Here is a 27,077-nt window from a genome sequence, read left to right on the forward strand (position 1 = left end):
CAGGGTGTTCATTCTGGACACCAACTGATCTACAAGAACCTACATTTTTATGTGATTTGGACACTGCACTGTCACTTTGACTAAATGTTGTAATGATGTCATGTCAGATGAGAGTTGTATCAGTTTCATTACTACACATTAAAGCAACATTATGGAGGTGCGCTTTGGCGGCAACCAAAGGTCTGCACTTTTGTAAAACACACAAAGTGCTGTTACACTCCCTCCTCATAGACAACATGAATTTGTTGACAAGCAGAGTGTGACGAGGCAGGTGTTCTATCAAATAGTGCTACCCATCGAGATGTGCTACCCTGCGGCTCTGGGCAGACCAGGGAGCATTATTAGATTGTAGAGAAATACTTCCTCTAAACTCTTAAATAATTGTTTGCAGTTCCCTTACAGTGCAAATGCAGCGAGTAGTGGTGTGTTGAAATGATTCTGTATTGGGATCAGTATTTGATATGGGATAATTGTCTTATTCAGATAAGCTTCCTCTGAAATATTAAGAGAGTACCTAAACGTGCTCCCTATACTCTGATGATGCATATGGAGTGAGTAGTGAATTAATATAAAGTTATTTTGTTCTGGCAGCATTATTTGACAGGTGGTATGGATAGTCTCTGCTGTCGTTTTGCACTGTGGTAGCATCGGCACAGAAGTTGTGAAAGGCCAAAGAACCATGTTGACGGACAAGGTCCAATATTTACCGTACTTTAGTTCGGCAAATTGCAAATTACTCTCCTTTTTATTAGCTTCATTCATCTATCACCATCCTCCAGTTTCTTAGACTCAGCCATTGTATCAAACAGTACAAAGACGGCTAACTGGTTTCTTTTTAGCTGAAGGCTGGTGTGTGAACTTGTGGCGTAAAGCAGTACTGCCTGCTAAAGTTACTTGACTCTGAAAGCAGGCAACCGAGGAACTCTGTGGAAATGGGATAGACGCCATTCACCCTACAGTTAGATCCACGACCACTATTTCAAGGTGGAAAAGTAACATATTGTTGCTTTAAAGTCCCCCTATAGTCTCAATAAGTAACCTTTTCCCCAATAAAGCATCACCAAGGCCTTAAGTCAAATATGAGGGAGAAATAATTATGATGGGCCAGTGAGTTATTGGTTTGCTTCATTTGTTGACAACAAGAAAGATATTGATTAAAAAATAAGCATGATACTTTTATATGTATTTCTTTTTCATTTCAAATGAGAATGTTAGTAGATAGAGGGTCAAGTTTTCTCTGTGTACATGTTGGTAAGGAAACATTTTTAAAAATAAAAAGACATTTTATTTTTATGACTACCATGACCATGTTGTATCCATAACACACCCTGATGACATTTACTTATTTACTCTTAATTTCATCAAAGTCGTTACATACCACCTCCCCATTACAAAGAGTAGTTCCATTTATCAATAATGAGTTTAAAAACATGATTTTGGATCTCTTGAGCTTGCTGCAGTGGTGAGATAGCTGAGGATGGGTAATGAGGTTGAACAGTGTAGCTGAAGTTGTCAGTTCCTCTTACCTTTTTTTTATCCAGCAGAGGGAGCTAAAGGATAGGAACACTTTAATTGTGCTGCTTACCTGAATCATGAGAGATAATCTGTTTTAATCCATGTAATGTTTGCTGTAGATTTGCTGTGGATTCATGTCCTGTTGTAAGAGATAGGAGCCGGTGTCCTGCGCAGTGTCACATCAGAGAGAGGCTGAAATATAACAGTGACAAACACAGGACACATTTTCATCCATCTCTTATTAATGGATGTTACAGCATTTTTATCCTAAACCACTCTTTGTGCTTTGATGCTTTGTTAATCAATACTTTGGATCATGTTTGGTCCTTAAAGAGGCTTTCAGAGAGTAGTCGTGATTTCTCTCTTGGTCTGCCACTTCGACGGCTCGCTGATGTTATCTCTGTTAGACGGTTGTGAATAAGCTTCTGTTCACAAATCGGTCTCTGATGCAGAAGGATGCCACATTTTAGGAGAAACAGTAGTAGTTGAAGTGAGTGCTTAATACTTTTGTGTGTGTGTGTGTGTGTGTGTGTGTGTGTGTGTGTGTGTGTGTGTGTGTGTGTGTGTGTGTGTGTGTGTGTGTGTGTGTGTGTGTTTGTGTGTGTATGTGTGTATAAACCACTCGTGCTTGAGCTCTGCAGGGAGAGTCGTGACGGAGAGATTTTCAGAGTAGTGATGGTCGCTGAGATGAAATAGAGTGTAGTTATGTGGATTGAGAGAGGGAAATATTTCTGTTGGGCTCATACATGAAAAAAATATATAAAACTGAAGGTTCGCAGGTCTATTCGAGTCAGAAAACATTATTTTATTTTGGCAGGACTGAGAGTTAAGAGTGGCTGTGTTGAGTAGGTGATGTTCAGTTTGTTGTGTTTATAGGTGTGTGTGTGTGTGTGGGGGGGGCAGAGAGAGAGTTGGGGCGTGGTAGGTGATGAGCCCTCATGTGTGACTAAAGACTCGTGAAAAGGAGGAGCTTCACATCTGTCTCTGATGTTGTGTCTTTTGAATTCTGTCAAGTTATTTCCTAATGTGTGTGCGTGTGTGTGTGTGGGTGTGTGTGTGTGTGTGCGTCTATTTTCTAACATTATACAGGCTCACATTCAATCCTAATGATTATGAGGATAGAAAAAGAAAATCAAAAAATAAATTAATGATAAATATGTTAGGTTAGTAAATGTGATTTTGCTTTCTATTTTGGTCTTGAATGGGTCTATAGGTCCCTTCGTATATACTCTCTTTTAACTACAATATATTTATTAATTTTTTTTGGCCTTTGCCTTAATTATTTTGCTTTCACACTCGCATAAAATTTCCTGAAAAACCCCTGAAGCTTTCAGTGTGAGCTGCATGTGTGAACGCAAACAGCCAAATTTTTCACTTGGACTTTACCTGGAGTTTCTCCTGGCAGCCCCCTCGTACGTCTCCTGCAGAAAGTCCGAGGTAGCTGTTATGAAAATGCAGCAGGATATAATTCATGTTCCAACTGCAGGAACATTTTCATAGTTTTAGGAACTGTTGGAACCCTCCCCCCTTTTTTATTGATTCTACACCACAGGAACTATGAACTATTTTAGTACCTAGAACCCTGTTTAGAGGAACCTTTTTAGCTCCTGCTCCAAAGTAGGTACCGTGGCGGTGCAACTGCAGACAGAAAAAAGTCACCATGATGTGCAGTTTTCAAGGAACTCCCTAGTGGATAGCTCCTCTTCAAAAAGTCTCCTGAACTTTGGAGAATTCACCTCCAGCGAGTGGTGACATTTATTACCTGCAATCGGTGCAAGACCAAAGATCGTCCCCACGTGTCAATGGTCAGTACTCATCTCTAGATGGTCAGCTTTTCAATATGCCTTCTGGTTTTGCTGCTCTGAATAGCCATGAACTCTTTTCATTTGCAGAATTGACGACAACACGTCCTACAGACTTGTATGGAGGGACCATAACCAGGTCCTTAAAGTCAGCATTATTTTTCAAACCTAAATGGAGTGTACAGTTAAAACATTTAAATCAACTCTATCCCCTCATAAATGTGAAATCTTGTGCCTTGAAGTGTGAAAAATAAGTTAAATTGGTTGCAGAACTCTCACTAAAAATGTCTCAAAACCAAAACCGGATGAAACAGGAGTGCAGAGAAGCCATGCTGCAGAGAAGCAAAGCCTTCTCCTCCTCCTCCTCCTCCTCCTCCTACTTTCACATCGTTCTCGGTCTCTCAGTTGTCCCGGGACCCTGCTGGCCAGTGAAGCGCAGCCTCCAAACCAGGGTTCTAGTAAGGAGTCACAGGAAGGTCAAGCTCATTAATTATCTCTCTTTCTCTTCTTCCCTCCATCCTCCCATCACACCCTCCCTTCATTACCAGCAAGGTTAATCCCCCGTTATCTCCCAATGAGCCTCATTTTTCATGGCTCCCAGTCCACGACACCTCCTCACCCTCCCTCCCTACCTCCCTCCCCCCAGCCTTTCTCTCGTCACCCTTTCTCCATCCCCTTTTCTGAGTTTCTTCTTCTGCTGCTAGTTTTGCATCAACCTTGTTCGTTCTTTATTATTCTTATTATTTGCTGTTTCTTTCTTTTTATTTTCTCTGCGGCTTTCCTCTCCTCTCCTCTACTCCAATCCCCCCCCCCCCCCCCCTCCCCCCTCCCCCCCGCTCTCTCCTGTGCTTACCTTGAACAGGCCGTAGTGAGTGGAGAGAGTAGATCTATTACAGCTTATCACTAAAGGACAGGCAAACGCTGCACGCTGGTGAAATATGGCTGCTGTCACAGACGCCGCCGAACACAGCTCTTGCACAGAGCTTGCCCAAAGCTGTAAGGACAGGGTGAAGAAGAGGGGAGCGAGGAGAGGGGGGAGTATGGAAGCCAGTATCAGCCCCCTAATTCAAATTAATGGGAAGATTTTCCGGCCTGATGCTGAACGTTTGACAGTGATTTGGCACACAATTAACCTTGTCTCCCTCTCCCCTCTGCACCCTCTTCACCTCCTTGCTTTCATCCGCTTCCTTGTCTCCTCCCTCTCTCCCTCTACCCCCTGTACCTGTCACGCTCCCTGACATGCTCTTATTGATTATGAACCAAACTAGGATGATGATGTTTTATTAGATAACTGACACTCCCTACTGTTGTACGCCAATTGAATTAGCTCTGAATCACCAGTGTCTATGTAGCGTAACATGATACGACTGTGTCTCACTTTAGGTTTCACAAAAAATCGTTCACAAATTTAGGGTACGGTTTAGAGCACATTTTCTCAACTGGACGTCTGAAAACCAGAATTTGTCCCTGTGATCATTTTTAAATTGTAAATATGAAAAAAGGATTAAAATATTTTGAAAAATTACTCGAATATGAGACAAAAGTTTTTGCACCACCAACATGACCATGCACAGCTAATGATAGCTAACTTGCAGGGGGGCAGCTGATGGTTCCTCCAGGTGTGGGGCTGCCCGCTAAAATTAACGTGGCCACAAAATGTCCCACCCCAACAAGGCTCAGAACATGATTGGTTATTGATCTTGTCAGTATATTCAGTGAGCAGATGCTGTTGTTTTCCGACCCAACAACATTTTTACACTTTATTTGATGATTTTGAAAGCTACAGTGATGTACCTGAGCCTGTGGCACCTCTTACATCTTTGCTGATTTTGTTCTGTATATGTATAAGATGTGTTTTTTTGTTGTTGACAAAAAACCTCATCCTGTTACCTTTTAACAGTCATTCATATTACTCACTGTGGACAGCAGCTCATATTTAAATAGGCCAATTTAATATGTCCTCTACAGAGTTTATAGAACAATAAGGTCTTATCGTTAATCAAATATAAACTTCAGATACGGTAACATCACTGATCTTCCCTCAGAAATAAGTGTTATAGTATATCATTTTGTCACTCATAGTCTTATTTGCTTTTGTAGAGACGCTTCAACACATCCTGTAGTCTGTTTGATAAAAAGCTTAAGAATCCTAACAGGAGTTTTAAATTATTTGTTTAGATTTGCTTTTTGGCATGAATTCTGCTTTCACCTTTTTGTTTAATTATTGTGATTGTCAGAAGAACCGGATGCATTTTTGCGTTGTTTAAATATGTCACCCTCACCTGCCCCGTACACTTGTTTTTTTTACATTTTTTTAAAGAATGTTTCCATGTTTAGAAGGGGCCTTCAAAACTAGTTTAAATCCCTAGCCTCCCAACCTCTTGTTACTTTGTTGTTTTAAAATGTGACCCTTTAGAAAAATAAATTTAATAGACCTGGTTCAGAGGGGAATATTCCTTATCACTAAAGCAGCAGTTGGAAGTAGTTGCAGCTAGTGGTGTGCGATATAACGATCTTAGATCGTGAAGGATTTGAACGTGCTGACGATCTGCCAAAGCAGGGAGATCGTAGAACCGGGCTAATGTGTTTATTCTATCATGCTGCAGTTTATGCTCTGACACAGACGCGTCTCCCCCGCAGCAGAGAAAATGAAAACGAAACATTAGTCCGCTAAAAGGACTCCATCCCGGTTATATGCAACTGTTCTGATGTTTTTCCAAACCGACACGATGTGAGCAACAGTTAACTTATCTGCACAGTTTGCACAGTTAAGTTTACATCTCGGATAGCGACACAAGAAACCGTTTAACGAGCCGGAGAGACGTTAACAGTCTGCAGAGAGTCAGACAGAGAGGAGCTCAGACAGACAGTGAGTGGAGATATAACCCCGGTGTTTAAAATGTTGCTGTCGGTGTTTTCTGCTCTCTCTCTCAGTTTTTAAAAGTTACTATCAAGCTTCTCCACCTGAAGATCACCTGTTGTGATTACCGAACTTATAGGGATTACACTAAACGACGTTACACGTTGTGTGCAGCAGGCAGGTCAGAGTGAGTAACCATGGTGACGTCAAGCCCCCTCAATGAATTAAACTCTTCTTTCAGTAAAACTTACTTTAATCATGTGCCACAGAATGAACACATTCTGTATTATGTTTGATTATGAACAAAACTAAAGTTAGTCCAATGATGTCATAAAAATTAACATAAACAAAGGCTGCAGAGCCTGTATGAAGCTACAGCTGTAGGAACTCTGCAGGGCTAAATAGAAAACAGAAAAACAATAACTTGAAGTCTACATGTTTTTAAATGAACGCATCTCTGCGTGAAAATGTTCCTGATGAACACAAAAAGAGAACACATTACTAAATCATCATTTCAAAGTGGTGCAGAAAGCCTTCAAATTTTAAATATTGATCAAATCGAGGGAAAGATGTTTCTGGTGATAAAAATGTTCTGAGTGGGAGACCTCCAGATGCCCTTTCAAGACGTTTTTCAAATAGACTAAACTTGTCAGCACAGTTTGTGTGCATTTAAAAACATTATACAGGGAAAACGGTTTGGTAGAACTGGTCAGTAACTGACAAATTAGTCTTAAGATCAGTATGAAAAAAATTGTGATAAAATCGTGATCTTGCAAAAAAAATTGTGATATGATATTTTTTCCATATCACCCACCTTTAGTTACAGCAGTGTAATATTTACAAAAAAAATGTAGCCTCAAACACAAAAAGCAGACTCCTGTGGTTTTGTTCACAAATGTATGACTTGTAATCTTTTATGTCAGCCTGAGCCTGCTCTGTGCACTGCAACATCTGTCCAGAGCGTGATGGATTTCCACTCACCGACTTGTTTAAAAGACCATCCATCCTGCAGCCTATATCCTCTCAGCAAGACTTTACTCATTGCTTTTATAGGCCATTTCACCTTGGGTTCCAGGTCACAGCATTAAACAGCCTATAAGTTTGAAACAGAGGAGAGCAACTGGAGTGCTCAGGAGGGAGAGGGGAGGAGTACCCACCGAGTAACAAAATGGAAGGAGTAAATGATGTGTGAAAGTATCAGCCTGAGTAATAGTAAAGGCTCGTGCAGAGCTTTCATTTTAATTTGGATTCAATCATTTATGCTACTTAAAAAAGGAAAAACGTAAAGGTAGAAGAAATAAAATCAGTTGCATGGAGTTACAACGCTTACATGCTGATTTAAGTGAATATTCTGTTTAACAAGGTTTGGTTGCATTGGTCAAAGAGATTGTGTCATTATTTGGAGTCGAAGAACAAAAAATATGATATTTTAATATCTAGTAAGGAAATTTGTTGAAAACTTAACAGAAATAAAAGATCACCATGTCCCACTTAACCAGAAATGTCAACCTCAGTAAAGAAGACCTTTTTTTTTTACCTCGTAAGACTGGTTAGAATTTTCTGTTGAAAATGACTGAGCAAAATATCATAATCATTCATTCTGTAATTCAGATGTTTCATTCCTGACCGAAGTGGTGAAACAACAGTCCAATACTGTGATCCCTGATGCCACAACATCAGCCTCTTACTGACGGCTGTAAATGCTATTCAGGTTTGAAATTAATGCGTTAATCCAAATCAGCAATATAATCTTGTGCCATTTAGTCCTTATCGGCTTCCGTAGTTAATCTGACGCAGCTTCTTCCTGCTCCCGCAGTGATGGAAAATAACAACACCACTGTCGCTCATTTCACTTAAAAATAAAAAAAACTTCAAGACAGCTCAGTTGACCAGTTCAAATATGCACCTTGTGTCACACGTTATTAAACTATCATTGAAGTACTTGGGTTTGAGCTTCAACCTACAAGCTGAACATACAGATACAGCTAGTCACAGGTCCCCAGGTTGGCATGTTGTGACCAGTTATATGCGCTACAGTCTCGGTGTACAAAAGTTTCAACGCGTACAGGACCGGTATAAAACAAAGTAACTAAACTGGAACTTAAACTGCAAATGATGTCGCATTAACCAGGGATCATTGGATGTTGGTGAGTCATTTTTTATACGCACTCCTGCATATTTGTTTGTGTAACAGTATTAAAAGGAACACTGTATTTCACAGAATTAGCTGCTAGAAGCTGTCTCCTACCTCTGTGTCAAGGTTTGAGACCACACTGGTGTAAGATCATAAAGTACATTTCATTACCTTGATTCACGAATCAAGACACTGGTAACAAATGATTTCTAATGTTAATATGGACTACAAGTATTTGTTATTGAATGCAAAACAATCACATTTTAAACAGCTTTTAAAAGCTATTCATTGCGATTGTGAACCTTTGAAATTCTAACGATTATTTGCCATTTTTAAAATTCATCTTTTGGCAGCCCTAGTTTGACCTGTAGTACTTTAAGTCAACATCGCTCTTACATTTCCTGTTATAATGGAACAAAAAGAAATTAACCTATTTTTATAAAAAATTAATAATACTAGAATCTGAGTCGGGATGAGATGAGATGAGTGCAGTGTCTTGTTTTGACAGTTTGCAGGTCGGTAAGTGAAGGAGTCGTGATGTTGTCTGTGTCAGCACAATGTTTCTGAGAGATGATGATTATCTGTTTTTCTGAGACTCAGCCTCAGCACATGTGACACGGACAAACTACAGCAGAGACTAGTATGACATGACAGTGACGGACAGCGAGGCGTGAGCGCTGTCTCACAGCGTCAAAGAACCTGCTGATGTGACAGTGGGACCTGAGAGTACGGTCCAGCAAACACCTCAAGAGGTGGACAAGAATGTCATGTTAATGATAGAGTGGGTACAATGTTACAAAGAAAAATCAACATGAGACTTATTTAAGTGGAAATAGAAAGGATTTGTGTTGGGAGGGGTTCGTCTGCTTTTCTAATTTTAGTAACATATTACAGATGTAATTCAGAAATATTTTGACACAATCAGCAAACACAACTTCTCTTTGAAACTTTCTGAAGAACAAATTTAATAAAAAACTATATAATATAAATCTAAATATATTTGTGTCCCGATGACTCTTACTCTGAAGAAGGAATGCTGGGAATTGGGTAACAATTACTGTAGCTGATTTAGCCTTTATTCTACTTTGTTATTCCTAAAGCTTTAACAAAAATCTCATATTTCTTGATTTCATTATAAATACAATTCTTAGGATTGAGGGACTTTTAGGGGTATGTGAAAACCACGCGTTAGCCTCCACGTGTACGCAGGTCATTTTTGTAGACAGGGAGCCCATAAGAAAGGTGCTAATACTCGAAATGACCAAAATATGTTGGAGCAAGCAAGTAAATCACGATTGAAGCAAATAGAGGACTGAAAAGTGTTGTAATCGCATGCAAGGATTTATAGAACAGCTGGGATTGTGTAAAATACTACAAAAAACACCTACAAGATCGTGACTGTATGGATTTGATACATGAGGTACTTAGAGGCTTGAAAGAACCACTGAGTTACCGTGAGATGACCAAAAATAAAATTGAGCAGTTTAGCTCAATCACAAAATCTCTCCGATTATGTAAGAGTTTGAAATCCTCCTCTCAGCAGTCACGCAACATGTGTCTATTGTTGTAATGCAGTGTTTCCTGAAATGTCCAAGTGGCAGAGGGACAGGTGGATAAAAGAAACGTGTATGGCTTTTGCCATAACGTATCACGATTTTTACTGTACGGAGGTGGCGATCCTCACAGTCAACCCCACAAATACAGCATATGTACGGTTCAGTGCTGTAGCACCAGTTCCAAATGACTCACGACACAGCCGTGAAAAGGGCTTAACACAAGGTAGGAGGGGATCAGCAGCACCCAAATGTTTAAGCTGTCTTTGCTTTGAAGCAGATGTGAGCGTGTGTGTGTTCACTTTCTCTCTCTCTCTCTCTCTCTCTCTCTCTGTCTTTTTGTGTGCAAAGCGTGTGCTGGTGTGCTCAAGCACCTCACGAGCGCTGTGCCGAACGTCACGACTATTAATGCATCCTGATCAGCCCACTGAAAATGAAGCTAATCTGTTGCGAGGGAAATGGGGCAGGAATTAGTTCTTTCAATCCACCACTGGTTTCCTTTTAGCATCTGAGGAAACTCACCATTTATCTCCATGCATTTTGTAGCTGCATCCAATCCCACAACACATAGTGGTTGTGCGGCCTGCCGTTCTGTCAGATGACCAACATCTGTATTCATTTATTCCAAGTGATGATTGATGTCATACTTGTCACAAAGCCCTGATACACATGAATTGAAATTCCAGCCTGGAATTTGATGTGTTTTAGCTTAAAAGATTAACTTTGATGAAACAGGAATTTCAATTCATTTCATTCAGTTTTCAGGCAGGAATGATTCAACTGAAATTGAATGTACTGTAACTGAGCGTATCAGGGCTGTCTCCGTCAAACTCCCAGGCTCAGAACTCTCTTGTATATTAAGTGTAATTGTGTTTCTTGTTGCCACAGACGATCGTTCGAGGGAACCGGCCTCCCAAAGACGCGTCTATCAACGGCCTGCTGGAGGAGTTTGACAACATCTCAGTGACGCGCTCCAACTCCCTGCGTAAAGAGAGCCCACCAGGCCCCCATCAAGCAGGAACCAGCTCCAAACCCTCCATCAGCGGTCATCCGAACGCCCCAGAGGAGAATGGATTCAACCACTACTACTCTCGCTACTCCTGTGACCTCGACAGCTCCAGCAGGGACTTCTCTCTCGATCCCAGCAGGCCCAACTTCTCCATGGATGGGGAGTGGGCTGTTGGGAGGCATTATCGGTTCACCAAGCAGAATGGTCACTCACACACCATCCGCAGCCCCTTCTACCCGGACGCCATGCCCCAAAAATCAGACTATGGCAAGCTTCCCCCAGACTACCACACCTACCTGGAGAGCAAAGGACGCTCAGCAGACGAGGTGGCCTCCACGGTGGGGAGCGGGGTGGGCTCCAGCGGCTACTACCGGGCTTCTGTGGGTGGCTCGTCCAGTCAGGACTACAGGGACACTTCGGTAGGAACGCCTTCTCGAGCCTCGCTTCACAGCGAGCAGATTAACTACCCGGACAGTGAGTGGAGCTACGGCGGCTTGGGAGAATACGACAAGCGGCCGAAGAGTTCTTATGTGACGCAGACCAGCCCCACGCCAGCTATCAGGCAGAGGTCTCGGTCAGGTTCTGGACTGCAGGAGCCAAATGTTCCCTACGCCGCCAGCGGGGCATTCAAGAACCCCCCACAGGCCCATCCGTACAGCTCCTACACCTACCCCCGACTGTCGGAGAGTCTTGGTAACTCACAGACCTTAACCAAGGTAACTACACCAAACACAAAAACAATGTATACTATTTGTGGTATAAATCAATAAATCTAACTTTTTCATGTAATTATTTTAATCAGCAGGGGATATATGAGCTAAGACTTCAATGTCTGATCAGAAAATATTTTCAATTACAGAACACCACCCATGTTCAGGGAATAAAGGTTTAAGCCAACATTTAGTCCCCTCTCCCCCTGCAGTCTCTTTCAAATGTTCAGCCCTTTACCTGTTTCTCTTTCTCATCCTGTTTCTCTTTCCTGCTCTTTCCTTTTTTTTGTCCTCCTGCCTGATAGACAGTGTCAGCAGTTAATCTACTCTTACCTAGAGAAGGCAGTAGCTGCCACATACTGAATCAGTCCTCTTCAGCAGCCACTTTCTCTGCGCACAAATCAATTAAGGCTCATGCTGACCATCGATCAGGAAGCTCTGAATTACAGAGAGTTATAGAGTCAAGACAAGAGTCCTTTCTGCAGTTTCTTAAGAGCGCTAATGAAGTTTCACCCTCATTACGCCTTTGTTCTTACACATTGCATCTGTAATGGCTTAATATTTGTGTCCCAATGTGTGAATTCACATTGCATTATAGCATTGTGGGAGCACAACAGGCAGGGTGTGTTCACGCACACACACACTTAGACATGAACACATATAGCGCTGTTTAGCCTTGCCAGCTCCAACGTTACATTTCACCACCTTCTTCCCCGTTCCGTCTCTGGAAGTACCTCCAATGGCAGATCAGAGGCAGAATGACTTTGCCCCCACTATTCTCCTTCCGTGCGTTACACATTGCAGGCGAAACCTAAACAGACTACATAGAGCTTTACAGAAATGTCTTGTCATGTCAATTGTAAACTTTAAAGAGTACTTCACAAGAGAATATCAATTTAGCTAGATTTGGTTTCAGGAGTAAAATGTTCAAAGTGTATCTTTGAAAAAAAGGATATTAATGATAAGAATAGTGGCATTAGCTGTAGTAAAAAAAGGCTTACCTCTTCAAATATCTCTAGAACAACAAATGATTTCTTACTCATAATGTAAACCTTAGGATAACAATTCATACTGTATTTTCTTCTATTCACTATATAGAACAGATTTTTTTCATACAATTTCTTGAGGAGTCCAATAATGAAATTATATATTTTTTAAGTTGATATAAATGCAACTTATGGTGTAAGTTGGACCTGTTACATCTTAATGAATTGAATTGAATTACATTAAAGTCATGTTATATCAGACTGTGTGATATAAGCAAATATACTATCAATGTGTTTTGAAATGATATAATATTGCATTGTATCTGAACTTGCCATTTACACCCCTAACATCCTTAAACTGCACACAACTGCAATTCTTCTGATTCATTTCTACTGTACAATTTTGCTGACAAAACAACATGACTCAGGATCAGAGTGTCTTTGTTGTTATTGAAAGCTTTGCATACAACACATTTTGAGTCCATCAATTGTTGATATAAAATTTTTACATGTGTTGACATTTATACCATCTTTCAAAGCTTCCCATTGTGTACAACACGCCCTCACTGTAAGTGTGTTGGCACTTGCAGAGGTTGATGCAGCCTGTGATCTGCTCCAATGGAGCAGCTGGAAAGGCTGAGATACTCCAGAGATTCCTTCACACAGAGACTCAGACTGACAAGGGAAAACAAACCTCCCGTGCGTTATTGCTGTGTAATGTAGCCATATGTTTCCAGTATAGGTTCCCCCCTGCTGAGTCTTTTAAACCAATATTATTAAACAGAACTGCAGTGGCTACAGACGAAGATGTTTGAATAGGTTATAAAGTAGTGGGGTAACACACAGAGAGGGTGGTCCTTTTAATACATGTTCTTCATTTTATTTCTTTATATATTCTTTGTACTATTCTTTCTGTGCCCCATTAGGCTCATTATACAGGTGAGCACGCTACTATCACAGCCCTGCACCATCCCCCATCTTTGAGTCCAGTTGCTGAGAGGAAAACTGGGTTTGCTGATGTAGATCCCAGGGTGCCTTGATGAAAAACCATTTAACCTGCATGCTTCAGTAAATAGCCACTCGTAGAGAGAAATGCCACGGAGAGTGCAAGAGAAGCAGGACTGAAAATGATGCAGGAGAAGGTCATTTTTTTTCGTACATTTTCTGCTAAGTTTTGCTTTATGAGGCACATTTGCCTCCTGATTGTGCAGTTTGTTCAGGGATGTCAAGATTTAAGACTCGAAAACGCTTGTCTATACATCCAAATAGCTGACAAATGCTAAAAGATATGAACTCCAATAGACTTTCTGAGGTGTATTTTTACTATTTATTGTTCTGCAAAATCTTGAATTAAATATAGGCCATTGTGAAAAGCCGGCTCAGGAATGAAAACACCCTAATTTGTTTTGTGATGTTTGTAGATTTAGTTGCAGTGGTGAGAAAAAAAGGGAAACAAGGAGTCATCCGGCAGCTTAAGAATAACTATTCTTCTCGGCTCATGGACCTTGTAACAAACCCACCCCTCTCTCTCTCCACTCTCTTTCTCTGCCTTTTCTTCTCTCTCCCTCATTCAGCCCACTCACACCGCTGAAGTAAATCCTTCTTTCTCCCTGCTGTTGTTTGGAGCCGATGGGGATGTAACAGTAGACCGCATGGAGACTTGGCCACACACACACACACAAATACACTCCCTCCCTCTCTCTCTGTTTTGTGGCATTGCGAGCTCAGTGCCGCAGCTCTCGGTGACAAATTGATGTTGCGGCACTTTCCCTTTCTGCAGCCTTAGCATAAAAGCGGCCGAACGATGTTCCACCGCGGAATTCAATTTCACAGTTGAGTTAGGTTGTTGATTACCCTGCCAAACTCAGATTAATGCGCGTTTAACCAACATGGATCAGGAGACCCTTGGCTGACAGCCAGCCAGCAGTGCTGGCCAGTGATAGGGGGGCTCAAGACGGGGCTGTCCCAGCAGCCAGGCATCCCCCCCACCTCCACTTCCTCCCTCCTTCCTACACCTGCCTGAGAGTGATTGATTAAAAGAGTTCACACCATGTAATTATACACCATCCCAACACATCAGGGCTCCTCCTCCTGCCCTGTCTATGCCGAGCGTCTGTGTGTGTGTGTGTGTGTGTGTGTGTGTGTGTGTGTGTGTGTGTGTGTGTGTGTGTGTGTGTGTGTGTGTGTGTGTGTGTGTGTGTGTGTGTGTGTGTGTGTGTGTGTGTGTGTGTGTGTGTAGAGGAAGACTGATCAGCACTGTGAGAGACACAAATAATTGCAAAGTGAAAAGGAAGGAGTTTTTTCTTATCCTCTCAGTCTCTTGAGAATTATTGGGAGAAAACCAAAATGCTGGTTAAAGATCATCATGGGAAGATGTAGCAGGGGTCATTTAATTTAATCTAATCCTTTTCTGTCAGTGTACTTTATTTGTATTTTTATAGGGTTTGCACTGGACTACTGATGTTAAGCCATTACACCATCTTTTTTTTCATTTTTAGATGTTTGTATGACAACACTACATTTTCTCTCACATAACACACCCCATTTATATGCACGCTTAGTCCTGTCATTCCTCTGCTAATATTAATACGACATTAACTGAACATGCACAATATATAAAAAACATTTTAAAAAAGGTTAAAAATAAATAAAAATAAAACAGGATAACAACAAAATAATTCACAAATATCCTTTTACCCCTCCCCTCTCCCCAGGACATTCCTTTCTTCCATTCCAAAAGTGGATATCAGTGTTATTTAGTTATCAGTTTGCTTCTACAATGTAGCAAAATACATCTTAGTCCTCACACCCAGTGAGGATAGAGGTCCTTTCCTATATTCATTAAACCTTGAACCTATTAACCCAATGCAAGGCATCCATCCATGCATGGTTTAACTTGACCCATTGACAGCCTGGTGTTAATTAGTACGCTTGAAGGGTTCAGAAGGTTGTTTTGATTTATTATTCTGACAGATATGTAAAAACACCAATGTAAAAAAAATTAATGTTTTTGTATAGCATTGGTGCAACATAGCTTGGCCTTTTTTAACTTAGTGGTTTTTAATGTGTTTTTCTTTTTACATCTAACATGACAAAGACAAGGGAAAACCAAAGTTTAGTTTTTAACCAACGTCCTCTTTTTGATTAGCTGTGATTTTTATTTATTTTGCTCAACAGAAGATGTTCCATTTTTAACAGCTGACATATTTTTACTCATGGTACAAAAATAGTGTCTAAAAAATACTTAGTTCATATTTTCCTGAACATTTGTGTGTGTGTGTGTGTGTGTGTGTGTGTGTGTGTGTGTGTGTGTGTGTGTGTGTGTGTGTGTGTGTGTGTGTGTGTGTGTGTGTGTGTGTGTGTGTGTGTGTGTGTGTGTGTGTGCGCCCATATATGAGTGTAAACCTGGACTATTATGAGTCAGACCAGTTCTGCTGAGTCATGCAACTGAGTTTAATAGGTCTTTTAATACAGTCTCACTGTGTGTGTGTGTGTGTGTGTGTGTGTGTGTGTGTGTGTGTGTGTGTGTGTGTGTGTGTGTGTGTGTGTGTGTGTGTGTGTGTGTGTGTGAATTGTCCTCATGCACTGCTTTTAAAGAGTCTTAAGGAAGAGGTGTGTCCTAGATCTGGATTCTCCCTGTGCTCCTGGTTGATGAATGGAGTAGCTGTGGAGCATTGTGGGGGGTAATGATAATGTATAGTCCCTGTTCTCTGGACTAAAGTCCTCTGTTAGGTCTGTCGCAGGCTAATGTACCTGCAGACATACCTGGAAGTAGAGCTGGCATTTTACTACTGACAGAGTTTATGTGGTCATGCATTGAAGCTGATGAGGCCAACACAGGAAAATCCTTCAGTCACGCATGAACACCATGCCATGCATATCATGATCAATCAATAAAAGCATTGTTGTTTTGCTCTGTTCTCCAGGGCGACTATGAGCGTCCGTTACGTGATGGCAGCCCTCAGGTTACGGGCGGTGAAACCTACCCCAGAGGGCCTCTTAAGCAGACTCTGAGTCACCCCAAGCCGCCTGGTTACCCCCCAGCACACCTGCCCTACCCTCCTGTGTTTCACCATTACAAACCTTCACCGTACCACCATCCCCCCTCTCAGCCCAGCCCGCCGTACACCCCTCAGGTACAGTATGATCACGCATAAAATCGATGACCAACATTTGAGATATGATCCAGTATGGCTTTTTACAACTGATACAGATTCATTCTGATTTTATATGGAATTTGATTTTAAATGAACGACAATTGCCTCACTCCGTTTCCCTGTTAACGGTGCGTCCTGTATGTGTCGGTTGGAAACACAGGGGGCCTACTCACAGCCTTCATCACCCTACATACCCCCGGGGGCATACCCGCCTCCTTCCTGGGGGTCCAGCTCTGACACTCAACCTTCCAGAGTCTCCCATGAGCAGTTCAGAGCCGCACTTCAACTAGTCGTAAACCCAGGTGAGAAATGAACATCACACATTGAAACTGACATGCCAGATTAAAAAATATATATATATCCTAGGGTTGCTTTAAAAATTGTGCTGTGATTGTGCTTGCATACAGGTGACCCTCGAGAATACCTGGACAGCTTTATTAAAATTGGGGAAGGCTCCACGGGTATCGTGTGCATCGCAAGCGAGAAACACAGCGGCAAGCAGGTGGCCGTGAAGAAGATGGACCTGAGGAAACAGCAGAGGAGAGAGCTGCTCTTTAATGAGGTGTGAAGCCTGACAGAGATGGGACAAACTGCAGTACACTTAACTCAGGCATGCTCACATATACAGCAGTGAAGTTTTACATTGACTAACATCCCTGATTGTTTTTAGTTACTACAACAGCACATTTTGCATGGATTGGCTTTTGTATATTTGCATTGCAGAATGTTCTTCATTCAGAGACCAGTTGTCTGGTGTTATTATGTTACTGTAGGTCAAATTGACCCAAACAAATTCAGTCACATTAGTCATCGATTGTTCATAGCTTAAAAAGGCAGCAAAAAGGAATGAAGCTGCTTTAAATAACATCATTAAACATGACTCATTTTGTGCCACAAAGATAAAAATAAATCTCACGATCCCACAGCAGAACACAAACAGGCTTATTGATTAAAAAAAACACACAAATTAAATTGCTTCTTTTCACTGACATGTATCCATATACATTGCAATTAAACCACAGCACGTTTTTACATCTGTAATTGCATTTATTTCCTAAGTAGCATTCACACTGAAAACCCGAGGCAAAACATTTATACAGAGCATTTTCTATTCATAGTACGCTAAATATTGAAAAATGAGCTCTGTGTCATTTTCACTGCCACTGAAATGAATTACATTTGAAGACAAACTTCCTGATTGCTTGTTTGCTTAAAAAAATATTGAATTAAGTAAAGGTCGACCCCTGGATTTCTTTTATTTAGCATTATTGCACTGTTCTATTTTTGGATCTCTGTGTTGTGTTGTGTGTGTGTGTGTGTGTGTGTGTGTGTGTGTGTGTGTGTGTGTGTGTGTGTGTGTGTGTGTGTGTGTGTGTGTGTGTGTGTGTGTGTCTGTCAGTGTAGTGTGTGTGTTGGTAGAGTGAGATAAGGAATGCATAGATGTGTGTCAGTGTGTGTACAGTGAACACAGATGTGAAGCAGTGGGTGTTCAGTTGGGAACTAATTTGCTTTGTGTAATCCCATTAATCCCTGAATTCAACCTTTTTATAGTTCAGCCTCCAGAACACGTTCATATACGTTGAGTTGATGAAGTAATTGAAATTCACTAACAAATGGAATGAGAAATCTACTATGTTAAATAGTAGATTTTTGATGAGAATACACTTTTTTTTTTTTACAAATATATCATTGAGAGGCTAAGGTTTTGTTAGCTCTCTATCAGTTATCATTCCAATCAAACACCTAATATCCATAGAAACTGATACATGAGCAGTCATTCTACTCCTTATGTGTGTTTTAGGTGGTGATCATGAGGGACTACCATCATGAGAATGTCGTTGACATGTACAACAGCTACCTGGTGGGAGACGAGCTGTGGGTTGTCATGGAGTTTCTGGAGGGCGGGGCTCTCACAGACATCGTGACTCACACCAGGTAACCTCTCCTCCTGAATATAGAAAAAAAGTGCCAAGGACTTTCTGTGTTAAAAACAAAAAAATAGCCTGAAGTCAGTGTGCAACGTGACCTTATAATAACTTTCTTTTTAGAAATTGACCTGCATGAAGGTGCATGAAGAAACACAATGAAAACTGACTTTTTCTATTGGGAGATGAAAGTGCTGTACATGCAAGATCACATGTTGCCAGTTAAATCAGGAAGATGATGACCAATGACTGAAGCTATGATAAAAAGCAGTTCGGAAAATAAGACATGCAAATGCTGAAGAGAAGACCAGCACAAAAAAATAAACAAACAAACGGAGCTTGAAAAATAAAATGTAACTGATTGTTATGCAGTTGTTATGAAATATAACTGAGAGAACGACCTTTAGAGATATAGAACTAGTTACTAATTTAATAAATAGTTCTTTATATTTTGGACAATAGGCGTATCTGTAATGTTGCTGAGATATGTATAGTGAGATAAATTCCACCTGTCCTTTAAATATGAAGCTGCTGCCAGGAGACTTTGATTTTTAGCCTAGAGTAAAGTCTTGAAAAAGAGAAAAGGCTTGCCTTACTCCCCAAAACAACAAAATCAACCTACCATCAAGTCTAAAACTTAAAATCGGAAATGTAAAGATGACCAGTTTTTGATGATCAACACTTTGTGAGCTTGAGATGCATGGCTGGGTGGCTCATGTAAGCTAAGCCAAGCTAAAAGAATACCGTCTTTAACTTCATATAAGGTCGATTTTTTTATTAAAGCTTTTTTTTACGAAAACCATTAAGTACATTCTCCAGAATAACATACTATGGTGGTGGTGGCTGCATACTATGGTGAAGGAGCTGACATGAGATGGGTTTAAAAAGTGTGCGGAAAAAGATGTGCTTCATAATCATGAGGTTATTACATTTTCCCTGCACATCAGAAACTTCACAACGACACGATTTCACAAGAGGAGCAGCAGAAAGAAGCAGATGGGCTGTAATCCACTCCACTGTTTGATAGTTTGAGGATTATTGTTCTCAAACTTTTCACTAATTGCTTCTCCGTTGTCGAGTCGTGTTTCTGAGCTGCTGCCTCATTGTTTTAAGCTTACTTTGTGCTTGGTGTTTAATTACAGTCATTTGCGTGGAGTGTCAGCATTAGCGCTGCGCAGTGTTGGATGCTAATAACACGCTTTGGTGAGACTGAGCACCGCTGCTACCATCTAGTACTTTGAACCATCTCCCACACAGATGTTGGCCTGTTTGTGTGTTCTGTGTTTGCGTGTCTGTGTGAGACGGACAGTTTCAGTATAGAGGATATTATAGGGCATTACATTTTCTCTTTCAAACTCATCCTTTACTCTTTTTCACAAGTTTGTTGAATTTTAAATGAAAAGTAAAATAAAAGTTTTAGATTTTAAAGTCATAAGCTAGATCATTTAAACCTCTCGGTTTTATTATAGGATTTCTATTTATCCATCGTGATAATGTCACAAATATGGCAGCTTGTTTTTTCTCTGTATTTCAGCTGAATTTGTCCAGGTGTAACCTTTGCGCTATTTCTGTTGAGCCTTTTGTTGTGGAAATAACTGCTGCCTGCCTCACAAGCCTCATCAGGTTGTGGGGGTTGATGGCAGTACACACACACACGCCCACATGCACACAAGGAACTACATGAACACACACACACACACACAGAGAGTCCACAGCGGTAGAGTGGGCGTCTGTGTACCTTAACTATTTCTATCACGTTCAATTTTCAATTATACTCCAGAGATTGTTAATGAGCTGCACTTCACAGGGATTTTATTCAACGCAAGTGCAAAAGCAGATATATCTGTGCTCGCTGGCGTGTCTGTGTTTGTGTGCGTAGGTGCGTGTGTAATTCTCCTCCCCTTGGCAACCTTTTCAGGCTTATTAAAATTGTTTTTCACTTTGTGTTTGAAACAATTTTCTATTTCAGTGATCCTGTTTTCCTTTTAAAAGTGTGTTCATTAGTGTGTATTTGAAAGAGCGATGAAGGGGGGGGACAGTAAGAGGTGAATTATCTTTTTCTTTTTTTTGGGTACACGTCTCAATCCTGTTCACTTTGACTTAGCCGGTTGTTTTCCCATTAGCAGAAAGCTCATTTATCTCCTGTGATTGTAAATGCATACATGTGTGACAGTTAAATCTGCTGCAATCTGTATGCATATATGAGTGTGTGTGTGTGTGTGTGTGTGTGTGTGTGTGTGTGTGCTTGTGTGCTTGTGCCCGCGGGGTGTTTCTCATAATAAAAAGGTTGTAAGTGACAGTGAGATCTTCTAAACTGAGCAATAAGATGACAGGATTTGTGTGTGTGTGTGTGTGTGTGTGTGTGTGTGTGTGTGTGTGTGTGTGTGTGTGTGTGTGTGTGTGTGTGTGTGTGTGTGTGTGTGTGTGTGTGTGTGTGTGTGTGTGTGTGTGTGTGTGTGTGTGTGTGTGTGTGTGTTTGTGTGTGTGTGTGTGTGTGATAGCGAGTGTTAGATTGAATGGCCTTCAATGTGTACTTTATATGCATTCATAAACATACAAACATACTACATGCAAAGACCCTGTCTCTGTCCCTGCACATGTACTGTATGTAAAAGGCACGCACATGCTCATAAACACAGAGTGTGGCCCGGCCAGCTGGGTCGGGATGTCAAATGTTCAGTGGAGCTGCGAGTTTAAGTTCAGTCAGTCGCACTGCATCGCCCCGGCTCTCCATATGGGACCCTCCTGCTCACTCTGCACATCACAGCTACAGTCGCTGCAGGCTACATGGGGAAATATCCTGTTCATCTTAGCTGTGTTTAACTGTAATATCTATAATGCTACAAAATGACAGCAAATACCGAGGCCAGTCAACAGTCATTACTACTTATCTTCTTCAGTTTGGCTATTTGTTGTTCATAATTATTTATTTGAAATAACTTCAATTGTTAATTAAAACAACCTGATATAATACTCTCTTAAACTCTTTGTCTTTTCCATTGTTTCATTAATAAGGTTGTCCTCCCTTACAGCCACCCCTCGCACATTTTCCCATAATGCACTGGAGAGAAACGTAGTACAGAAGCAAACTAGAGAAAACTGTATCACATGCATTAAACCACAAACTATACACTAAATATATATGTAAAATAACTAAAGGAAAGTGAGTTATGGTAGCTATAGAAATATTCACTAGCAAAGAGCACACCACAACACTATGTGTTTTAGATATTTAGTGATAGATCATGTGAATGTTGATGAATGTATGATGAGATTATGTTGGAAGTGGATGTTTTCAGTTGGCTGGTCTGAGTGGATAGACTGAGAGGGAGACTCCAGAAGATTCAGAATCATCATTCCATTATACTATAATTATAATTGTCAAATTGCATCCCATTGATGGTTTGGTCCTTGCTAGTGAATATTTGTCATTGTAGCTAAATGAGCTGACGTTTGAATAAGTACTGCAACTTTACGATGGAGTTTCTCAGTAATTCTTTTTGACTAAATACATTTAATTTCATGTCAAGCATGGTCCTTAATGCACCTCTTTTCCCTTAGTCATTGCTTACACATGTGTTGTGTTGTGTGTGTGTGTGTCATAACAGGATGAATGAGGAGCAGATAGCTACAGTGTGTCTCTCGGTGCTGAGGGCTTTGTCCTACCTGCACAACCAGGGCGTCATCCACCGTGACATCAAGAGCGACTCCATCCTGCTGACCAGTGATGGCAGGGTGAGTGCACATGATCAGTGTGTGTGTCTGTGCATATTTACAAATCACACACTCCTCGCTACAGGACGTTACTAAACCCTGAAGATATTGTTCGTGAACTAAGATCTAAGTCATACCCGTGGTATTAATAACCAATACTACGACCCTTGTTTCTGTGAGTGGTGATTTCAGGGTAATACACACACACACACACACACACACACACACACACACACACACACTCACTGCCCTTCTCCATGGAGGCCACTCCTGCTGCTTGTCACCATCCAGTGCCAGAAACTCATCATCATCAATTACCACTTGTGCCCCAGTAATTAAATCCTGCCTAACTCCTCCTAACGAGCTGATAAGACGTGATTAATTGAAGGATAATTAACCACTAATACGGGAGATTAGTGTCTTCTATGAAAGCTCTTCATCACAATGGGTTAGTGCACTTCTCAGCATCAAACAAAGAGGCACTGAACTTATACACTCTCTACTGTAAGTCCCCCCACTCCTGCATGATGAAGAGTGTTACCTGAACGCAGCATTGTGTCTGTGTCTGTGTGTGTGTGCAGATCAAACTTTCAGACTTCGGCTTTTGCGCCCAAGTTTCCAAAGAGGTGCCCAAGAGGAAGTCCCTCGTGGGGACGCCCTACTGGATGGCGCCGGAGGTCATTTCTAGACTACCTTATGGCACAGAGGTGAGGACGACACACATAAATGGATTGGCATTTTTGCCCTAAGGGCCTCAGAGACTTCCCAGTTTGCTCTTTGTTTAGATTTTTCATTGCTGACTTCAGCTTCAGTAAAAAGAGAGATTATTCTCATTCTTGTGTTTCCAGGTGGATATCTGGTCTCTAGGCATCATGGTGATCGAGATGGTGGACGGAGAACCCCCGTACTTCAACGAACCCCCTCTGCAGGCCATGAGGAGGATACGAGACAACCTACCCCCGCGGCTAAAAGAATCACACAAGGTGAGGAAGATTCCTAATTCATGTTTTACGGAGAGTAAGCATGGTTGAAGAAAATACCAAAGTCAAATTTGCAGGACTTCAGTAAAGGATCATTTAAGGAATAATTACATGTCTTTCTCATAAAAGGGTTTTAAGATATTAACGTTTCATTACATAAAAAATCTATTATTTTAAATCTGTAAATGCAATAAAACCTTACGACTGTAGCTCAGTTAGTAGAGTCTGTCTTCTCTTAACCATAAGGTCGGGGTCCCCTGCAGCAACATGTCCAATGAGTCCTCTGTACAGTTTTGCTCCCACTGCTGCGTCAGCGGCGTGTGAATGTGTATGAAGGGGATTAGTTACTTCCGATAGACACATTACAGAGCAACCTCAGTGTGTGAATGTGCAGGTGTGACCTGCGGTGTAAAAGCTCTTTGAGAAGATAGAAGACCAGAAAAGCGCTATACAAGCTCGAGTTCATAAACCAAATAGTTATATGATTTTTCTTTACGATCATTTCTACAGACACAATCTAATGACGGTGTATCCGTTCACCTCTGCTGCTCTAACCTTCTCTGGAGTGAGGACATGATCTATTTTGAAGAAGAGACGAGAGTAGAGCTAAAAGTTCTGCATTTACTGTTTTGTTGCCTCTTAAGTAGTATTTCTATGATAGCTCTCCAGAACTACATTTGCTGTAGACATACCACAGAAAACATCAATATTTCAGCTTTGTGCTGAGAGTTTCTGTTTCCCTGACAGTTCATTTTGTTTGAGACAGAGGTGAACAATATTTGGAATCTTTGAACATGATACCTGTATAAAAACAATGCATCCTAGCTTCTCTTTGATTCAGTTTGTATTTGCACACTGTATAACAACTATTGATTTAAGTGATGGTGTTCACAGTTGTAGTTTTCTTTAGTATTTAGTACACTAGCTGGAAGGTGAGACTTTAAACCAGATTACTAGAAGTTCCTCAAGGCGGTTCTAGGGCACAGATCTGAGGTAAGGGGTGATAATAACACAGTGATAACATGTAGATTCACTGTATTCCATGTTTGTTTTTGTCCTTTTTTATTTTTTGACATTATTTGATGTTGTGAAACATATAAAAGTTAAATACATCTTTAGTCATAAAAACACAGGGAGGATTTTTTTCATGTTCACCATCACAGTTTAGCAAGTTAGAATGTTAACAATAAAATATTAGAGATAGTCACCAGATTTCAGTGTATTTGTCCATAAAACAAAGTAGTGGAAATCATTTTTGCACTGGCCTTTTCATACATATAAAGTACCAGATTTATAGCCTCTCTTTACATCTTCAGGTTTCCTCAGTGCTGCGCTCCTTCCTCGACCTCATGCTGGTGAGGGAGCCGTCTCAGAGAGCCACAGCTCAGGAACTCCTCCAGCACCCCTTCCTCAAGCTGTCTGGACCTCCTTCCTGCATCGTCCCCCTCATGAGACACTATCGCCACCGCTGACCTTCTGGCCCCAGAACTGCCCTCCTCTACACTAAAAAAAACACACACATACACACACATCCAGGGTGTCAGTGCCCTCACCCAGCCAAAACACCCCACCGCTCGGTGGCAAGACACTAACACTCTCACTTGTAACCGTGACGTAGATTAGCTAGAGGAATATCTAAATAAACATTTAAAGAACACAGGATGGAGAAAAGAAGAAAAAAAGTCTACCATTTTGAAACTTAGAACTGGAGAAGAGGAGTGGACTCTGACAGAGGAACTATCCAGATGTCCAGTAGAAACATCCTGCTGCAGTCCCTTTTCTTCCTACACTGAGTCTTCAGCTATATGTAGACTTGTAGTAGCCAGTAGCAGGAGCGTCAGAGCCGAGGAAGGTGATGCAAACTGCTGACAAGGTGGAGGGACCCTGGAACATTGCACTGTGCTTCAGACCAGAGCAGCAGATTGCAGAACAATCAGCACAGAGGTTTTTCTTTTTTTTTCGACTCAAAATGAGGTGTCGTCTGTCCACCTGAAGGGCGGGCTGCTGCACCGCTAGTCGAACGGAGATGAGCTTTCTCTCTTCTCACAAACTAACAGTGAAAATGTATTTTAGAGAAACTTGTAAGTTTTTCTGTACAGTTTTGATAATTTGCAGTATTTTATCGTGTCGTAACCATTGTGATATGAGCAGTATTAAATAGAGTTTCTGCAGAGATCTTTCCTACTGTTTATAATCCAGTTTTTGCTTAAAGATATAAGAGATATCCCAAATAAACCAACTCAACCTAACTGTTAATGAAAATACTAAATATATTTATTATCTTACATTTGTAGACAGAACTTCCATTCAATGTTGGGAAAAAAGGGTAATGTCAGAATTTTGTATGACGTTTTAAAATATTTATTTATTTATTGGAACTGAAGGTTTATTTTTTGGTAGTGTGGCCTTTTGTTTTTGTTTAATTTGTTCTGTTTTTGTTGGGAGTTGTTTTACATTTCTTAAAGCGCATTGGCAGACAGTGATATCAGTTGTTATATCATCCAAGCAATACCCCTAACCTCTTTATGAAGCCCTGTATTTATGATACTGTAATTACACCATGCATTTAAATGTAGCACAGAATGAGTGAGCAGGTCCATCTTCTTTTATATTACGAGTCTCATCCTGTTTCTAAAGTGAAGCCCGCTTGTCGTCAAGATTTCAGCCCGCTGATAAAAAGGTCTCGTTTTCTACTCACATCCTCACTGTCATCATCTCACTCCTTATCCCGCCTCAGTCAGACACACACACTCGCTATCACTGGAGCTGTGCTGCCATCCTCATCTGTGGTCGGACCGGGGGAACAGTGTAATCCTCCACCCTGCATTGTTTTTAACCATAATTCACTGTGATATGTAAATATGACTGTGCGTTTGTGAATGTGTGTGTGTGTGTGTGTGTGTGTGTTCGTTTGTATGTCAAAGAGCAAAAGATGTAGAGCGTGTTTATCTCTGTACAACATCTGAAAGTGTGTGCGTGTGTTTGCGTGTGTGCTGGCTAATCCTCGACACTGTGTCAGGGCCTGAATGAGTAACACTTATCTGTGGTGTTGGCTTGTACAGTGATATTGCATGTTTGTTATCAGTGAAGCTGGTTTCAATTAAAAAACGCCCATTAAAACATTGAGATGTGTTGCATGGATTTTTCCTCCATCACCCTCTGAAGTCTTCTTCTACTTCTTCTCCCTCACCTTCTTCTTTTCCTCTCTGTGTTTCATATCAAGCAGAGATTTTTTTTTAAACAGCACACTGTCAGATCCAAGTACTTCCTTTCAGCCATCAACTGTTTTTTCTTTGTTGTTTGGGTCCCCCATATTCTCTAAATTCAACAGTTCTCATTTCCAACTTTCTCACCCTAACTTCCCCACAGATCAGAGAAGCAGAAAGACACATTTGTGGATGGGTGTCGCTGTAATGTACGAGGTTATTTCTCTTTCTTTCCTCTAAGCCATTTCCCTCTAAAGCACTATAATGGGATATTGATTTAGCTCAGACAGAGAATGGAGCTTCTTTCTCAGAGAAAGATACCTCTGCCGACGGCCCAGTAAATAAAAGCACTAGTGCCGAGGCCAGTGAGACCCCAGGGCATCAATGAAGATCAAACTCAACGCTGTGAAGTCACATTAAGGTGAATAATATCAAACATCCACAGAGTACACTCCACTGCTCTAAACACAGGAGCCTGAATTACGTTAAAGATACAGTTAACCAAACAGCATTGTCTTCAAATGAC

General features: G+C 41.0%; 1 protein-coding gene and 1 long non-coding RNA gene across 4 annotated transcripts in view; both read left to right on the plus strand.

The window, feature by feature from the left end:
• Positions 1–26,713, plus strand: part of pak5 (p21 protein (Cdc42/Rac)-activated kinase 5) — a 78,215-nt gene extending 51,502 nt beyond the window's left edge. For all 3 annotated transcript variants that reach the window (XM_061052420.1, XM_061052421.1, XM_061052422.1), the window contains 9 exons: positions 10,753–11,589; positions 16,496–16,705; positions 16,887–17,028; positions 17,134–17,288; positions 18,528–18,661; positions 22,260–22,386; positions 22,947–23,072; positions 23,214–23,348; positions 24,662–26,713. In XM_061052420.1, the coding sequence (XP_060908403.1) occupies positions 10,753–11,589; positions 16,496–16,705; positions 16,887–17,028; positions 17,134–17,288; positions 18,528–18,661; positions 22,260–22,386; positions 22,947–23,072; positions 23,214–23,348; positions 24,662–24,817 (2,022 nt within the window). In that variant the 3' untranslated portion in view covers positions 24,818–26,713. The remainder of the gene's footprint in view (positions 1–10,752; positions 11,590–16,495; positions 16,706–16,886; positions 17,029–17,133; positions 17,289–18,527; positions 18,662–22,259; positions 22,387–22,946; positions 23,073–23,213; positions 23,349–24,661) is intronic.
• On the plus strand, positions 18,840–19,441 carry LOC132985188 (uncharacterized). The gene is made up of 2 exons (XR_009675026.1): positions 18,840–19,302; positions 19,342–19,441. It is a non-coding gene; the product is annotated as an uncharacterized LOC132985188 (long non-coding RNA).
• Positions 26,714–27,077: the final 364 nt, after the last annotated feature.

This window comes from Labrus mixtus, chromosome 12, assembly GCF_963584025.1.
Source record: "Labrus mixtus chromosome 12, fLabMix1.1, whole genome shotgun sequence".
In the NCBI taxonomy this organism is placed as follows: Eukaryota; Metazoa; Chordata; class Actinopteri; order Labriformes; family Labridae; genus Labrus; species Labrus mixtus.